Source organism: Rutidosis leptorrhynchoides, chromosome 1 (assembly GCF_046630445.1).
Source record: "Rutidosis leptorrhynchoides isolate AG116_Rl617_1_P2 chromosome 1, CSIRO_AGI_Rlap_v1, whole genome shotgun sequence".
NCBI classification, from domain to species: Eukaryota; Viridiplantae; Streptophyta; class Magnoliopsida; order Asterales; family Asteraceae; genus Rutidosis; species Rutidosis leptorrhynchoides.
In genome coordinates, this window is record NC_092333.1 from 417,622,053 (window position 1) to 417,641,005 (window position 18,953).

Genomic DNA, 18,953 nt, shown 5'->3' on the forward strand with positions numbered 1-18,953 from the left:
TTCATGTATAAATCATCTTCAATTAACGCGTACATGGGGGCTTTCATTTGAATCTTTCGTGCTCCTTTTTGTCTATTGGGAGTTCACCCTTTGTTAAGAATTTCACCAATGGTGTCATCCAATTTGGGCTTTCCTCTACGATGGGCGCAATAATTGATTTCTCATCAATAGATTTTCTGTTAACACTTCAACCCATACGTTTTTGCGCAGATGATCGAAAGTTAAGGCGGCCAACTTTCTCAGCACGTTCACCTTCTTATTTTGTCCCCTGGGTACCTGCGTCAACGTGAAAACATCAAACTCATTTGCTAATTCGTGGACCAGTTCCATGTACCGTTGCATAGAGGCTTCATGCGCTTCGAACGATCCATTGACCTGGTTAACGACAAACTGTGAGTCAACTTACGAATCTAAGTGATTTATTCTGAGTTGTTGTTATGCCTATCCCAAACAGTAATGCTTCATATTCAGATTCTTTATTGGTCGCAGCAAATGTGAATCGGAGTGAATAAGTATGCTCCTCTCCATCGGGGCTTGTAATAACCAACCCGGCACCAGCACCTTCGGGCCCACAAGCTCCATCCATATGCAGCTCCTAGACCTTATTCTCGTCACAGCCGACTGTAGTACTTTCTGCGAGTGCCTCTACTTCTCCCGTTGTCTCAGCCAAATAATCTGCAAGTATCTGGCCTTTTATCGCTGTGCGCGGGGAGTAATTGATTTCATGCTCTCCCAATTCGATAGCCTATTTGGCCAATCTACCCGAAACCTCAGGCTTGTACAATACCTGTCATCACATGTTATCAGCGTATCACAATTAATTCAAGTGCGTATTTGGCGTCTTATAAGATTGTGTGAAAAAGAGATTGGGATGTGCGTGCCGCGACTTATACCTATCTTATCGGTTGATCAGTTAACACCACTATTGGATGCGCCTGGAAGTGCCTGTAAAGCCAATGAGCTGTGTGTACTAGCACGTATACGAGCTTTTCAATAGGTGGGTAGTTAACTTCGCTGCCGCAAAGTGCTTTGCTGACAAAATGCACAGGCATTTGTACCTGCGTCCAAAATAGTGGGAAACACATAGTAAGCATTACATTCAATACCTATTCCAAGTCTTAATATGAGACATACATGCCCCTATCTGCTACAAGAACAGAACCGATCGCTTCTTTTGAAGTCGCAAGATACATCATCAATGTCTTGCCCGCTATTGGCACAGTCAAAGTAGGCAACTCCTTTAAGAGCGACTTCATCTCGACAAAATATTTCTCGGCCTCTTCAGTACACCTGAAGTCTGACTTTTTCAATGAATTCTTAAGGGTCTGGAAAAAAGGTAACGACCGCTCCGCGGCTTTTGACATGAATCTAGTTAGCGCAGCCAACTTTCCTGTCAAACTTTACACTTCTTTCCTTGATTTTGGGGAGCTCATACTCTCTACGGCTTTGATCTTCTTGGGATTAGCCTTGATTCCTCGCGGCATCACTACATGTCCTAAGAACTTGCCCTCTTCCTCCCAAGAACACCATGACAGGAATCTAGTTATGTTGTAGGTTCATGTTGATTTTTCGCAGAGAGTTGAACGTTTCCTGGATATCAGCCAATAATTATGAAATGCCCCGTCCTAATCCATCTGGACGAAGTCTTCAACAGTTGGTCCCATTGCGAGGTTCTGACCTCTATATGCCATAAACGACTCCATGTAATATGAGCAAATGCACAGCGGAAGATTTCTTTCATACCTGAGAATAAACATGCTTTAAAGTGTCAACCAAAAGGTTGGTGAGTTCATTAGTTTAACATAAATAAACATTTCATAATTTTAATAGACCACAAGATTTCATATTTCCATTTCTCATAAACATACGTCCCATGCATAGAGACAAAAATATCATTCATATGGATTGAACACCTGGTAATCGACATTCACAATATGCATATAAGAATATCCCCATCATTCCGGGATCCTCCTTCGGACATGATATAAATTTCGAAGTACTAAAGCATCCGGTACTTTGAATGGGGCTTGTTGGGCCCAATAGATCTATCTTTAGGATTCGCGTCAATTAGGGTGTCTGTTCCCTAATTCTTAGATTACCAGACTTAATAAAAAGGGGCATATTCGATTTCGATAATTCAACCATATAATGTAGTTTCGATTACTTGTGTCTATTTCGTAAAACATTTATAAAGATTGCGCATGTATTCTCAGCCCAAAAATATAAATGGTAAAAAGGCAAATGAAACTCACTATATTGTATTTTGTAGTAAAAATGCATATGTCGTCATTGAACAAGTGTAGGGTTGGCATCGGATTCACGAACCTATATAAATTTTATATCTATTAAAACATAAAATGAAAATCATATAATTTCATTTATTAATATATATTATTTATGTAGTTGTAGTTATTAATATATGTTATATCTTAAATTAGGTGTTATATATATATATATATATATATATATATATATATATATATATATATATATATATATATATATATATATATATATATATATATATATATATATATATATATATATATATTAATATAATTATATTAATATCTATATATATTTAGTATTATATTAAAAGTACCTACTTTGTTATATGTAAGTATTTGTATAAAAAATGTTAATATGTTTTATATATAGTTATATGAAATATCAATATAGTTATAGTATAAGTAATAAGTGTTTTTATGTACAAAATATTTATTTGTAAAAAAAAAATGATAGTTTTGATATTAATGATTTACTAATAATAATAATAATAATAACTTTATTAATAATAATAATATTTATAATAATAATGGTATTGTTAATAATAATACATTTGTTTAATGATAATAATAATAATACTAATAGTCACAAAAATGATACTATTACTAATATTAATGAGATTAATAATAATAATATCAATAGGTAATCCATAATACTTATATTAATAATACTTGGTAAAATTAATAATATTAATGATAATACTAGTAATGATAATAATATTAGTGATAATAATTATTATACCTTTTATCTTTGTATTTAATAACAATCATAATCAAAAATAATATTAGTAACAATAATAAGAATAATAATAATAATAACAATAATAATTATAATAAATAAGTATACCCTCAGAATCTTCTCTAAAAAGAATCGCCCATGACAAGACTCAAACCCAAGACCTCTCGCTCATATGCCAACACCACAAACCATCGATCCATATATAGTCTTTCTGATATACCTTGTACGAAAAATCAATATATTATCAATATATTATTAATCTTCATCAAAGTAGTAGCCCAGCAGAATTTAGATCACGGCCCAACAGAGTAGTCCAACAAGAGATTGGATTTCGGCCCAAGAGAACAATCCTCGGCCCAATTAGGAAACAAAGCAAACAGTCCATCGATGAAAAAAAATATAATTTGCTGTAGCCTGGGATTGAACTCACAACCATTCGTAACTCAACTAACACTCTAGACCATTAAACCATTGTTACTTTCTTAAACTAACCAGCAAGTTAAATTTATTTAACCTTATAAAACTTATTGTCTTCTTCATAAACAAAACCCATTTAATTCATATCTTCATCATCATCATATCCTCTATCATTTTAATTATCTCACTTCATATCATCATATTACAATTTCTATCAATCATAATCCTACTCATAATCACGATTATAATCATAACAATAACCATATTTATGATCATAATAATATCATCGTTCTCCTCTTTTTGTTATAGAATCAATATTGTAACCATAAACTTCTCATCACTCAACTCGTCATCTTCCTCTCCTCTGTTAATACCCACTTCGTGTTTTTTTTGCTGTATCGTAGAAAGAAAAAAAAACATAAATAGTAACAGTGGTAGCCATGGCTGCTGCAGCTGTGGTGCCGAGTTTACAAGGTTCCAAGGTGCTTGGATTGAAATGTTGGTTTGTGGGTTAATGATGATTGTGTCGGTTATTTCTTCGATCATAATCACAGAAAAGAAAGAAAAAAAATGAGTATAAATATCATATTAAAAGGGTTCGTAGTGGTGTGTTATGACTTGGTACGAGTGGAGGATGGTGGTTTGGTTTCGAAGTGGTGGTCGTGTGGTTTGAACTGAAAGCTAGAAGAAAACAACTAGGTGGTGTTTGCTTGATGGTTTACTGCTGTAAAGACAGAATACGAGTAGCAATTATGGTTGTAAAGGGTGGCGTTAATGGTGGTTCTTCATGGGTTCGTGGTGGTGATGGGGGTCTGAGCTCGACAAGAAGAAAAACAAGAGAAGAAAACGCAGGTGGTGATGTTTTGTTCAAGAAGTAAATAGAAGTGGGTTATGGTGGTTGTGTTTGATCTTTGATGGCTGTAAATAAAAAAAATATAGTAGTAGCAAAGCAAATGAATGGCTCGAGTAAAAAAAAATGGATTTATGTTGTTTGCCAACGAAACAGTAACATGAATGTTACATCATATGCTAGTGTCCATATATAAGTTTTAATATAGAATAAAGGAGTCAAGTTGTACAACAAATAATAAAATAATATAATCATAATAATAAACGTGTTCACAAATAATTATCTTGCCGACAGTCAGTTTTCAGTGCACCATTTGAAATCAGGGGCGGATAAAAGTCTTCGAAAAAATCCCATATTTTTAAATTACTTATAATTATTTATTTTAGTCATTATGATATAAAATTCGATCCTTAATTTGATAAATAAAAATTACATCAACTGTCCCTCTCATTTATGGGTGAAATATAAAAAAATGTTAAAACTTAACAAATAGTTCCTAAATACATTTTTAATAAGCCTAAAATTTATAGAACTCATTTTCGGATCACCGTTTATTTTAAAATAATATTAGTTCGTATTTTACTCATGTAATATCCATTGAATGATAATTAGTCGTTTACTAAATAGATTCGAAATCACAAAATATATATTTAATATACATTATTAATATATATATATAGATATGTTTTTAAATAATAATTATCATAGTATCATAATTACATTTAATAAGCACAATATATATAATATTTCAAATTAATATATATAAATTTATATATACACACACATATCTATCTGCAATTAAGGTTCGTGAATCGTCGGGAATAGTTAAAGGTTCATTAAATCCATATAAATAGTTCAAAGGTCAAATGTATGCATGAACACAGTTCAAAGTTTATAAGGTTTCAATATTACAGACTTTGCTTATCATGTCGAAATCATATAAAGATCAAGTTTAAATTTGATCGGAAATTTCTGGGTTGTCACAAATTGTACCTCTGTGTTGCTTTTGATGACCAAGTCATCTACATAAGCCTCAAGATTTCTGCCAGTTTGATCCTTGAACGCCAAATCCACTACTCTCTGGTATGTTTCCCCCGCATTCTTCAACCCTAATCAGTGTGGAACGCAGTCTTGTCTTCATCCCCTACTGCCATCTAAATCTGGCGATGCCCCTTATACGCGTCCAAAAAGCATTTGAACCTGAAACCGGAAAGGGATTCAACCTTCCAGTCAATCTCAGGCAAAGGAAAATTATCCTTAGGACACGCTTTGTTGATGTCCTTAAAATCGACGCACATGCGCCATGATCCATCTCCATTTTTAACCAAAATAGGATTCGCGACCCAAGTCTGATACCGCACCTCTCTAAGAATGTTCACATGAACCAGCTTGTCCACCTCCAACCGTAAGCATTCGCTTCTTTCTGGCGCCATTGGGCGCTTCTTTTGTCGCATTGGAGTTAAGTTTGGATTCGCGTTCAGCTTGTGCTCAGCGATATTTTGTGGTACCCCAATCATATCATCCTCACACCATGCGAAGATGTCCATGTTGGCTACCAGTATGTCACGCAACTGGACTTTGATGTCATCTGAAAAATCGCCCCCAATCTGAATTCGTTTGTCAAGGTACTTTGGATTAACTAGGACAGAACTGCTTTGTATCTGTTCTTCAACTGTAGACAATGGTTTAGGCGATGTTATCGAAGCACATAGTGCTCTTCCAGACTCCATCCGAATAGTAGCAATACCTTGCTTAGTAGGAAACTTGATCGTGCCATGAACGGTAGAGGGTACCGCGCCAAACTTCTGCAAAGTCACGCACGCGAGGAGTGCATTGTAACACAAATAAGAACGCACCACACAGAATTCAACAGGGACGGCCCTCATGCGGGTTGAGTCGTTATCATCGACCAGCTCTAGTTCATGCTCAATGCACCCTAATGGCCATGCAGATTCACCGGAGAATCCTGACAGAATAGTTGTGGGTGCCCGTATCTTGGACTTGATTGTCACTGGTAGCTGCCTGAAGTAGTGTTCATACATTACGTCGGCGTTGTTGCCCGTGTCACCATTTAACCATTGCACATTGTATCCACAGTCAATGATGCGACCTTTAATAATTATGGGCGCATGTGAAGGTTTAATCGTTTGCATTGGAGGGAAGATAATATCTTCCGCCTCCCATTCTTTCAATTGCTCGGCCTTGCGCCTCTGACCAGAATGCCAAGCATGCACCTTTTTATCGTTTTATCAGAATTTTTTTCACCGCCCTTCTTTTGGTTGGGGGCGGTTTTCTCCGATTGATTACCCTGCGACGCAGTCCCCTGCTTTTTTATGGGTTTCAGGTGATTAAGCTCACCCCTTCTCAAACATTCGATCACTTTTTAGATAAAAGACTTGCATCAATCAATCTCGTGCCCATATTCGTCGTGAAACTCATAATATTTATATTTGTCTCTCTTAGTGCATTCTAACATTTTCACAGGAGCAGAGAACGTCAGATAGATTGGCTCAGTGGCTAGTATTCCTTTGATGTTTTAGTTAATTCACGCATAATTGCAGAGTTTTGACTTGGGAAGTGACCCTTCCCTTGATCAAAATTGCTTAACTTCTGAAATTTATTGTATTTTGATGATGCAGGACCCCAGCTGTAATTATCACCCTTGCGCTTTGATCCTCCTGCTTGACTGCGATAAGAATCGTCATCTTTGTTACTTTTGCCATCGGAATTTTTTCCACTATTTCTAGTGGCATCTTCCCTCGCATGCATATGCTTGTGCGCTTCTTTGATTACATCGGCTAAAGTATCATCAACCTTCATACGCAAGCGCTGCCATAGGGCAAGATGTCGCTTTCTACACAACCCGTGTATAAAACCTGACACTTTTTGACTTTCGGGGAGTTCAGCCATTTTAACGACTTCCTTGGTGTATTGACCTATGAATTGCCCAAGAGATTCTCTTGTACCTTGTTTGATATCATGACATTCAACATGCGTCCTTTTGCGGGCGCGCATGTTGTAAAAGTTTAACAGAAAGCGTGCTCGAAGATCATTATAGGAGGTGACAAGCGGTAATGGCAAATTACTAAACCATTCCCTTGCGACTCACTGTAACAAAGTTTGAAATTCTAAAAACTTGGTTTCATCGTTCCAAGCCTGAGCGCGCGCTGTTCCTTCATACCTTTGTAAGAAATCATCTGGATCTGTTATGCCATCATACCATCCCATAGTTAATGGAATAATAGGAGGAGATTCGGACACATAATTGGCAATATGGGGCGCAAACTTTTCATTAACTGGTGCAACCTCCATGAAGGGTTTTACCTTTTGCCCAATTATTCCCGCATAGAAGTTATCCAACACTTCTTCACCCTTGTCTGGCACTATGAATGCATGCGCATATTTATCTGGCGCAGCTCCAGCCAGTATGGCAAGTAAATCTTCTTGGCTCTTCTTCTTGCTATCGCCCGCAGGATCGATAGTATACCCCGAAGGTGTACTTGGCGAAAGCAAGGACGATAACTTGGGAATGGGTGAAGACATGCGATTTCTTTGTATTTTGTCCAAGGGAGTGCGATCGTTAGTTGGATATCCAACATCGATGTTCTGCCCTGCTAAATACTCGCATGCACTCGCTGGGGTCATTACTCGCAGGGTATGAACTGTTGACTTTGGCGTAGAGTAGATGGGAACGGACCCCACCGTAGTAAGAGGGACCTCTTCCTCATACTCCTCTTCTTCATCATCTTCGTCACCCGGTGCCCAGTATTCGGTAGTTGTTCGTGACGTCAACGATTGATACATCTTGGGAGTAACTGTTGACGAAGTTTTTTATTTTTCCGAGATCTTAACTGCTCCAGAGATTGGAGTTTTACTTGTGACAGGAGTCTTGTCTAGGTTTACGTGTTTCGATCCCGTAACATCAGGAACCTGAGAACGAGTCGATTGATTGCTACCAGACTTTCCCGTTGTAACCTGTTACAAGAAAAACCATAAAAGGTTAAAAGCTTTATAGTTAATCATTCGTAACATATAAAAGTTTTTACGCAATTCTAGTTATGGTCCCATGGATGGTGCCATTTGATCAAACGTAAATCTACTCATATAGCAAGAATGATGTTGAGTGCATGAGGGAGTGTTTAAGAACGTTTATAGCTTTGATCTCCGGTCTGGTTTACCGTGAATAACCCTTATTGAGATGATGATCTGCGAAAGGGTGATCAAAGCTACGTCCACCATTGATGGCAGTTGCCGCAATAATGGCCACTAGAGATGGTTGCATAGGGTTTATGTTCATGGAACATACCTGTTACCATAAGAGCATTTTCTGGATGCAATCTTAAATTCGAGTAATACAGAAAACGTTGTGTCGAGTGAAGGAGGTTTAGGTTTGTATTTATAATAAAACCCTAACCCTAGAATGCCTCATAATTAGGTTTTAGATGCTACCGGATAACAACCATAAATAACGGGTTTATAGTTGGAAAAGGATCACGTTTAATTATGGATAAAATCATATATGATTGCTTTCATGTGCGCTAAGCAAAACCCGCATGCGCACCTCCTAATCAGATACTCCGGTATTATTATGGACGTGCACGATGCACGTGATACGCACGAGCGCCATGTGCGTAGGTACGCATATCATTATATGCTATGATGTAATCAGTTACGCTACTGATTTTTTTGTTGTAAAATGTGTATGTAGATGAGATACTTTCCTCTTATGTTTTAAACTCAATCGCTTTTTCAACTAATAGATTGTAGTTATTTTCTCTGTCATTAGGAAGTCGTGAACCCCGATTCATAGTATACTATCTTTGTCACCTCTTGGTAAGAAAACTCTGCTGGATACATAGTGCGCTTGACAGAGGCGCACAACGTGAAATGACCCATTCATATACAATATAAACGATTCACAATAGTTGATTACATCGCGAGGTATTTGACCTCTATATGATACATTTTACAAACATTGCATTCGTTTTTAAGAGACAAATTTTCTTTACATCGAAAGTTGAGAGTATGCATACCATTTCATAATACGTCCAATTATAATTGACATAATAATAATCTTGATGAACTCAATGACTCGAATGCAAAGTCTTTCGAAATATGCCATGAATGACTCCAAATAATATCCTTATAATGAGCTAATGCACAGCGGAAGATTTCTTTAATACATGAGAATAAACATGCTTTAAAGTGTCAACCAAAAGGTTGGTGAGTTCATAGGTTTATCCTAAACAATAAAATTCATCATTTTAATAGACCACAAGATTTAATATTTCCATTTCCCATAAACATCATGCATAAAGTTCATTCATATAGATTGAACATCTGGTAATCGACATTAACAAGTTGCATATAGAATATCCTCATCATTCCGGGAAAACTTCGGACATGATAAATTCATCATCATTCTGGGAAAACTTCGGACATGATAAATTCGCCATCATTTCAGGAAAACTTCGGACATGCTAAATTCGCCATCATTCCGGGAAAACTTCGGACATGATAAATTCGCCATCATTCTGGGAAAACTTTGGACATGATGAATTCGCCATCATTCCGGAAAAACTTCGGACATGATAAACTCGCCATCATTCCGAGAAAACTTTGGACATGATAAATTCGACATATTCGATATCGATAATTCAACCACATAATGTAGTTTCGATTACTTGTGTCTATTTCATAAAACAGTTATAAAAGCATTTCATGTATTCGCAGTTCAAAATATATTTCAAAAGCATTTAATAAAGCAGTTGTAAAAACAGCGCATGTATTCTCAGTCCCAAAAATGTAAAGAGTAAAAGGGAATCAAATGAACTCAATACTGTATTTTGTAGTAAAAATACATATGACGAAACTGAACAATGCAGGGTTGGCCTCGGATTCACGAACCTATAACATTTGTATATATATATTAAAACATATAATCGTAACTGACAAATTTATTTATTATATCTTTAATTTATATATTATGTATGTTTAATTTGTGTATATATTCATAACGGTTACTATTTTTTATTTATAGTTATATTAATATATCCATATTTATATACATAATTGTTTAATGTTATATTTAAAAGTCGATAGCTTGTTATTTATATGTGTTTATATAAATAATATTAATAGGTTTGATATATATAGTTATACGAAATTTTAATATAATTATAGTATATATAATAAATATATTTTATATACAAAATATTTATCTGTTTAAAAGGTAGTTTTGATATTTATAATGATAATATTAATAATGATATTATTTAATATTAATACTTATATTGATAATAATATTAATAATAACAGTAATAAAAAATAATAATTGGTAACTAATATTTATATTAGTAATAATAACAGTAGTAACTGATATTCATAATACTTACTAATAATAATACTAATAATAATGATAATTCTAATACTTAATGATAATAGTAATAATAATAATGATAAGTGTAATAATAACAATAATGATAATAATAATAATAATAATAATCATAATAATAATAATAAAAATACTTAAATGATAAAATTAATAATAATAAATATATTAATAATACTTATAAGACTAATAATAACAATAATGGTTATAATACTTATAATTATGATAATGCTAATAATAATACTTATAATACCAATAATAACATTAATAATAATAATCTTAATAATAACAACAATAATTGTAATCATAATAATAATAATAATAATAATAATAATAATAATAATAATAATAATAATAATAATAATAATAATAATAATAATAATAATAATAATAATAACAATAATATAATAATAATAATGATAATAGAATTTGAAAACTACCTCAACTAAAATGGATTCTAAAAACATAACAGCCCCTGGACTCGAACCCGTGACCACATGCTAACCCGACACACCCTTAAACCATTCCTCCATAACTACATATCTGTTTTATACCAAAATGAAAATCTTAAATCCCGTTTACTCGTATTCATCTTCTTCTTCCTCTTAAAATCGATCAGAGCTCAAAATCAAGTAACAACGAATTTTACTAATTACTTTTAAGATTTAAACTTATACAGAAACGATTTAGAAGTGTTTGAATTGATTAAAACAACAGAAAAATAATTAAAATAAAACTGAAACAGAAAAATTAAGAACACATATCAACTTTAAATCGAATTCGACATTTTAGGCTGTTATAGACCATGATTACTAAATGAAAAAGGTTTTAAATCATCTTTATAAACTTTTTGAATCATCAATTGTACTAGAATTGATCTCTAAAACATCAATTTGATTGAAGAACACTTTTTTGACTTTTTTATCTCGAAACTTTGACTCGAAATATTGAAATCAATAGATAGAATTGGACCTTGAGAATTTGCAGGTAGTTTAAACGAAGGTTTTCTAACCAATCTGCATTTACACATTTTTAAATTTCATTCGAAATTGTTCTAATTGAAATATGAAAAGAGAACAGGGTCGTCGACATGGTTTTTGTATAATTACTGTTTTTAATTCAAAATTTCGCAACAGTAAATAAAGAAATTGATAATGGTACTGATGAATTGAATGATTTTTCAATATCATAGAATACTCGTTGGATTTATTGCAGAAGTGGTCGACAAGGTTTGCTTCAACAGGTACGTAAAATAAATAAAAATATATAAATTGGATATTGACTTGTAACTGATTGGAGACCAGGACAAGAGTTTAATACAGTTTAGATGGCAACTGGTAACAAAATCGTACAAAATTTATTATATATAACTAATTTTTACATATTTCCTTTTATATATATTTGTTTATATGTATATATAATTTAAATCTAATTAATATTAATAATTATATTAATAATAATAATCTAAAAATAATAATAATTTGTTAAAATATATCTCTGTATATATCTGTGTACATATATATTATATATATCTGTATATATCCATCTCTATATATATATATTTATTTATTTATTTATTTATTATAGATTATAATTAATATTATTAGTAAATATAACTATAATAATAATACTCTTAATATTATACATAATAGTAATTAATACAAATTTATAATAATGTAATACTAATAATAATATTATTAATGGTAATGATAGCTATAAATTTATATCGATAATATTATTAACAATAATAATAATACTAATTATAATCATACTAATATTAATAATGAATATTATCATATTGATAATAATAATAATAATAATATATCATTTTATATACCAATTTCATATCTATATGATATATATTTATTACTACTACTAATGTTGTTATTATTATTTAATGTAATAATAATATTACTAATACAACTATACTTTAAACTTGAAATAACATATTTTGAGTATTTATTACTTATACATTCAATTATGAATAGAATACATTTATATATATACATATATATATATATATATATATATATATATATATATATATATATATATATATATATATATATATATACTACTATATATACAATTATGTTTTAAGTATTAAGTAGATAATTATATTAACTATATATATATTGAAACAAATAATATCTGAGTATAATATTTAATTACCTTGTTAACATTGATAAATTATGTATATTCAATCTACTCTCTATATTCAAAATAATAAGTTTTAGACATTTTAAGTTATCGTTCATAATAACTAAATCACATACTAGTACATTAATATATTTAGTTTATTATATATATTTATTTACATATATGATTATTTATATATATATATATATATATATATATATATATATATATATATATATATATATATATATATATATATATATATATATATATATTTCTGTTTACAATTAAAGGTTCATGAATCGTCGAGAATAGTCAAAGGTTAAATGAATCAAAGTAAACAGTTTAAAAGTTTTAAAATTCAACATTACAGACTTTGCTTATCGTGTCGAGTTCATATTAAAATTAAGTTTAAATTTGGTCGAAAATTTTCGGGTCGTCACACAATGGTTGTAGTATGTCAACCTACGCCACGGACTCCGACAAATGACTCTTTCATGATGGAAACTCTTACTAGGACTTGTAGTACATGGTTGGTCTTGAACCATGTGGTGTAGTCATCTGACGACCCGGAAAAATTTTGACTAAATTTAAATCAAACTCTCGATACGATTTTATATTTTTGACACGATAAGAAAAGTCTGTTAGGTTGAGTCTCAAAATTTTGAACTGTTTCATATATTCAATTGACCTTCGACTGTTCCCGACGATTCACGAGCAATTGTTTGTAATTAAAAATGTATATATAAATGTAAGTATATGTGATAATTTGAAATAATAAAAATACAATTTAATCATTTGAATTACAAATGTAAAATATAAGATAAGATAATAAAGTTGTTATTAAGATGAATCTATATATATATATATATATATATATATATATATATATATATATATATATATATATATATATATATATATATATATATATATATATATTTGGTTTTGAATTCATTTAGTAAACAATAATAGCACTCGTTCATCATTCGATGGTTATTTAAGCAAGTTAAAATCGAACTTATATGAATTTAAAATAAACGGTGATCCGAAAATGAGTTATATAAATTAGAGGCTTATTGAAAATATATTTAAGACCTATTTGTTAAATTTTAACACTTAGTAAATTTTACTTGGGATTGAGCGCTAATATTAGGTCAAAAATTTTTTATCGGGGTTTACACAGTTAATGACCTAAATAAATTAAGGTATGTAATTTAAAAATACGGGTTTTTTCTAAAGACCATCCGTATTAATTATGCCAGTAGAAAGAACCAAACCATAAGGCTGCTATTGAATCACACGTTTTCAGTTAATGTTATAATTATTAGTATGTTAATTACTTGATTGACATGTTTTTGTTGTATTAGATTATTATCTTCCTTGTTTATTAATCCACTTATGCTTCTACACCCACTTGTTGATTAACTTGAGAGAAGTTCATACAACTTCTCTGTACTACTACCCCTAATGAAATCGTCCGCAAATAAGTTACAATTTTGTTGTAGATTCTTTAAATCAGCATGTGGGAGTATTATTAAATTCCTTGGTACATTAACATATTATTAATATATTCACATACATACAACCTATAACATCACACATCTTTTTCTTCTTTTTAATTTCCAGTTATTGGCTCCTTTTTCTACTACTAAGCAAGACTACTACTATTAAATCACCTCTTTGAACACCACTTTAATAGTTTATGCTTTCTATCTAATCACCAACACATATCATTTTTTTTTGGTTAAACCCCGCCAAGAATCAATTTGTCTGCTTAAATTATTTCTAATTTGTTTCCTTACAATAAAAGTCGAGTTATATATATATACAAGCATATGACTTATATGTAGATCACAAAACGTGTACCAGTTTCAATCACAACCCACTTTCCAACTTTCTGTTTTCTATCCAATTCATGAACCCCACAATATTCTTTTTCTTCCTTTCCTTGTTGCCTGTCAAATTCGTTGGTCACTATTTTTGTTCCAATCCATTCTATCATCAATCTAAAGTTATAATATAATACTAATTGAATTTGTAGATATTATTCAACATGTTACTGTGTAGTTCACTTAATTATATATATATATATATATATATATATATATATATATATATATATATATATATATATATATATATATATATATATATATATGATATACATATACAAATGCAAGAATCACCAAACCACATCCACTACTCTCCTTCTTTCTTGTGAAACCCAGCACCACTTTCATTAGACTCCATCGCCATTTCACTACAACCTTCACCTTCCCATCACCACAATCATCATTAAAGATGCAATGTTTTTGTTTCAAATCAAATGAACCAAACACCATTATTGCCACTCTTTTTCTTGTTTCATGCGTGAAATACTTAAACAACCACGATCAACTCCAAACCATCCTCGTGACCTACTACTTCTGCTAACCGTCTGTTTTTATTTTATTTCAACCACCATACTAGACCCCAACATCGAACCATTGTTGCTGCTACATTGGTTTTTCTGTTTATCATTCGAAAACCATTCCTCATCAACAAACCACCACTTCACCACTTTGATTTATTAGAAATATACATCACCATCTTAAACCCATCGTGACACCTCACCTCTCCTCCTTCAATCTCCACCCACCTCAACAACCCCAACCGCCACCTCCTTTCTTCTTTGATAATATATCACCATTTTCTTCGATCCCCATTACCAAACCACAACTACAAGTGCTGCTATTATGTTTCTGGATCGTGCCAATAACATCAACTAAACTACCATCTTTCACCTTGTGTAACCACCACTTTGAACTCACATAAAATGCCACATTAAACAACCACCACCCACTTCAAACCCGCCGGTAAATTTACTGTTTCTGTTCGAAAACAAACAGCCCAAATTCAATTATGGCTGTTGTTTGGCTGCTGCTATTGCCTTGTTACTGTACGCACCACCATCACAGCTCAACCATTTAACCCTACGTTCGCTATCTACTGCAGTTGCTATAAGTATGTTCTTTCTGTTTGTTGTTGCTACTGCAACCCTCTTATTGTTCTGTTCGATCCTCAACCCAAAAGATGGCTGTCATTAATGTTTTTGTTTCGCTAAACGTATGGTCTGTTTTCTGTTATAACAAGTCACTGTTGTTGGTTATACTTTTGGTTAGAAGAAATGGATATGGTTGCTTTGTATTTGTGAATGGATGTTATCCCACATAGGTGGGAGGAAGAAGTGGGAGGGGGTGACTTGGTTATAAAAGGAGTGTTAAGCCTCACTCCCAAATTGCACCAATCAATACACACACTTTAAGTATTTGATTATTTCTTTCTTTCTTACCCTTGTCTGAGAGTTGTATTAGTTAAATATTTTGGAGAGTGTAGTTGGCTTAAGAGAGTCGTCTATATCATTGTAACAATTTGTGATATAGTGTATTTCTCTCTTTGAGGGCAGGTGGTTTTTCTCCTATTTTGGAGTTTCCACGTTAAATCTTGTGTTGTGTATTGTTCTTATTTCTTTACTATTATTGTTGGGTTGGGTGGTGGGAATTAGTGAGACCGTAATTTCCCAACAACTGGTATCAGAACGTCATGTTTGACGGGGGGTCTCGGTTATCGGAGTCGGAGAGTGCTCTGTGGTTGCCCCGGGAGTGGATCGTCCACATCAAAAACGAGTTCTATTGATCGTATAGGGTATCTGGTTTGACAATATCTTTCAGATTCGGAGTAAGTGGTGTCAAGAATTTGTAGTGGATCGGGTGTTGGATTTTCCAATTTAACGGATCCTGTGCGCCACTCCACTACATCTGTCGGCCAGTCGAAACATGAGCAAAATCAGAGAAAGTGTTGTTTATAGGATACAGATACGTTGTCGAAGTTCAGTCCAATGAGGTTTGATGTAGAGAAATTTTCATGGGAGGATAAATTTTGGCTTGTTGCAGGTTCAAGTAAAGGGTGTGTTGATTCAGTCCGGTTTACACAAGGCTTTGAAGGGTAAACCCACCCTTGTTCCCGGCAGTAATTCTAGTAAGAAGTTCGATGAAGAAGAATGGGATAATATGGATTTGAGGGCGGAAAGTGCGATTCGTTTGTGTCTTGCAAAGAACGTGCTTACAAATGTGCACGGGTTATCAACGGCTAAGGAACTTTGGGATAAGTTGGAGCAGTTGTACCAGGGCAAGGGCATCTCAAATCGGTTGTGTCTTAAAGAACAATTCCATACTCTGCGTATGGATAGGGGTTCAAAAATTTCAGATCATCTAAGTATTCTTAATGGTATTGTTTCGGAACTGGAGGCTATTGGAGTTAAAATGGATGATGAAGATAAAGCTTTGAGGTTGATATTATCTTTATCATTATCCTATGAGCACATGAAACCTATTCTAATGTACGGGAAAGAAACGTTGAAGTTTGAAGATGTTACTAGCAAGCTCCTATCCGAGGAGAAAAGATTGGAAGGTAACGGGGTCTCGTCATCAGAAGCTACGGTACTGTTGTATTCGGATAGGCAGAAGAGAAACTCTAGAAAGAATCTGACATGCTGGAAGTGCGGGAAGACTGGACATGTAAGGGTTAATTGTCCCGGTGGAGCTAATCCGGCAAATGGCTCCAAAGATGCTAACATTGTCTCCGTTGTTACGGAGAGTGACGAATTCTTCTGAAGTCAAGTCATCCTCATGGTGTGTCTGCGCCATCATGGTAAGGGATATTCGTTAGTGGTTCCACAATTGCACATGGGCATTGGTTTGGCGTTTATGTAGGTTGTGTGGTGGAAACGGATGTTGTAGCTGATAAAACTTCCAGGGAAAGCCAAACAGGAAGTTGCACCATAACAGTTCAGCTGGGTATATAACATATGCCGATATAAAATGCTTGGAATGTGATATTCTAAGTGCTATACTCTTTATGGTGGAGTATGATAATTCTGTTTAGAGTTATGATTGTCTGTTATGACAATGATTGTCGGGTCTTGACAATGTTCGATGAAGATGCAAATTTTATTACTTGGGTTAGAGGTAATGTCAGCGGCATGAAGATGAGGATCTTAAAGTTGTCGTCGAGAAAGCATCTATGTCGGTTTCTTTTGCAAAGTGGAAGCATGGTTATCTTCTTCTATCCAAAAGGTGGAGATTTGTTGGTTATAGTTTTGGTTAGAAGAAATGGATATGGTTGCTTTGTATTTGTGAATGGATGTTATCCCACATAGGTGGGAGGAAGAAGTGGGAGGCGGGTGACTTGGTTATAAAAGAAGTGTTATGCCTCACTTCCAAATTGCACCAATCAATACACACACTTTAAGTATTTGATTATTTCTTTCTTTCTTACCCTTGTTTGAGAGTTGTATTAGTTAAATATTTTGGAGAGTGTAGTTGGCTTAAGAGAGTCATCTATATTATTGTAACAATTTGTGATATAGTGTATTTCTCTCTTTGGGGGCCGGTGGTTTTTCTCCTATTTTGGAGTTTCCACGTTAAATCTTGTGTTGTGTATTGTTCTTATTTCTTTACTATTATTGTTGGGTTGGGTGGTGGGAATTAGTGAGACCGTAATTTCCCAACAACTGTAACCACCATTAGCCCTAACAGTTACTATTTTTGTTTCATGCTCGATTCGACACAAACCAAAAACCATCACCTTCGATTATTCCCATTAAACAACCATCAATTTCTACTGCACTTATGTTTTTATTCCTGTTACGAACCGACCAACACCTTATTTTTTTTTCTTCTTTTGCTTGAACAAAGCAGCTAGACTGCTGTAGTTTCTGTCTCTCTTTGTTTCTCCTTTAGGCTATGATTGAAGAAAATTAAAAGGTGATGATGGATAGAATGATAATGACGATGAGTAGTAGACACAATGATGAGGAATAATGTTCCTGCCCCGTAAAGGTGAAGACACAATGTAATGGTGATACTATATAAAGATGATGACTTTTTCTATCCCTCGTGCCTTTACTCCTTATATTATTATATGTGACTGGAAGAAAAATCATGTACTCGGTCGGGCTTATTATTTCGTAATGGGCCAAAGGCCATTAAACTCAATAGAGGGCTGGTAACATCTTTCTACGAATGGGCCTCAATTGGGCTCCTGCTTGTGGATCGCTATAGAAAATAATAATGGTAGTGTCGATAGAAC

The 18,953-nt window shown here is 33.2% G+C and overlaps 2 protein-coding genes across 2 annotated transcripts; both read right to left on the bottom strand.

Moving 5' to 3' along the window:
• Positions 1–745: 745 nt before the first annotated feature.
• Positions 746–1,364, bottom strand: LOC139901898 (uncharacterized). The gene is made up of 3 exons (XM_071884567.1): positions 1,152–1,364; positions 972–1,058; positions 746–787 (listed from the first exon to the last, which is right to left on the bottom strand). Exons 1-3 carry the CDS (start codon positions 1,362–1,364, stop codon positions 746–748), a joined length of 342 nt encoding a protein of 113 aa, XP_071740668.1.
• A 2,291-nt stretch (positions 1,365–3,655) lies between these two features.
• Positions 3,656–6,444, bottom strand: LOC139901906 (uncharacterized). Its single transcript, XM_071884573.1, has 4 exons — positions 5,499–6,444; positions 5,285–5,400; positions 3,766–3,834; positions 3,656–3,667 (listed from the first exon to the last, which is right to left on the bottom strand). Exons 1-4 carry the CDS (start codon positions 6,442–6,444, stop codon positions 3,656–3,658), a joined length of 1,143 nt encoding a protein of 380 aa, XP_071740674.1.
• Positions 6,445–18,953: the final 12,509 nt, after the last annotated feature.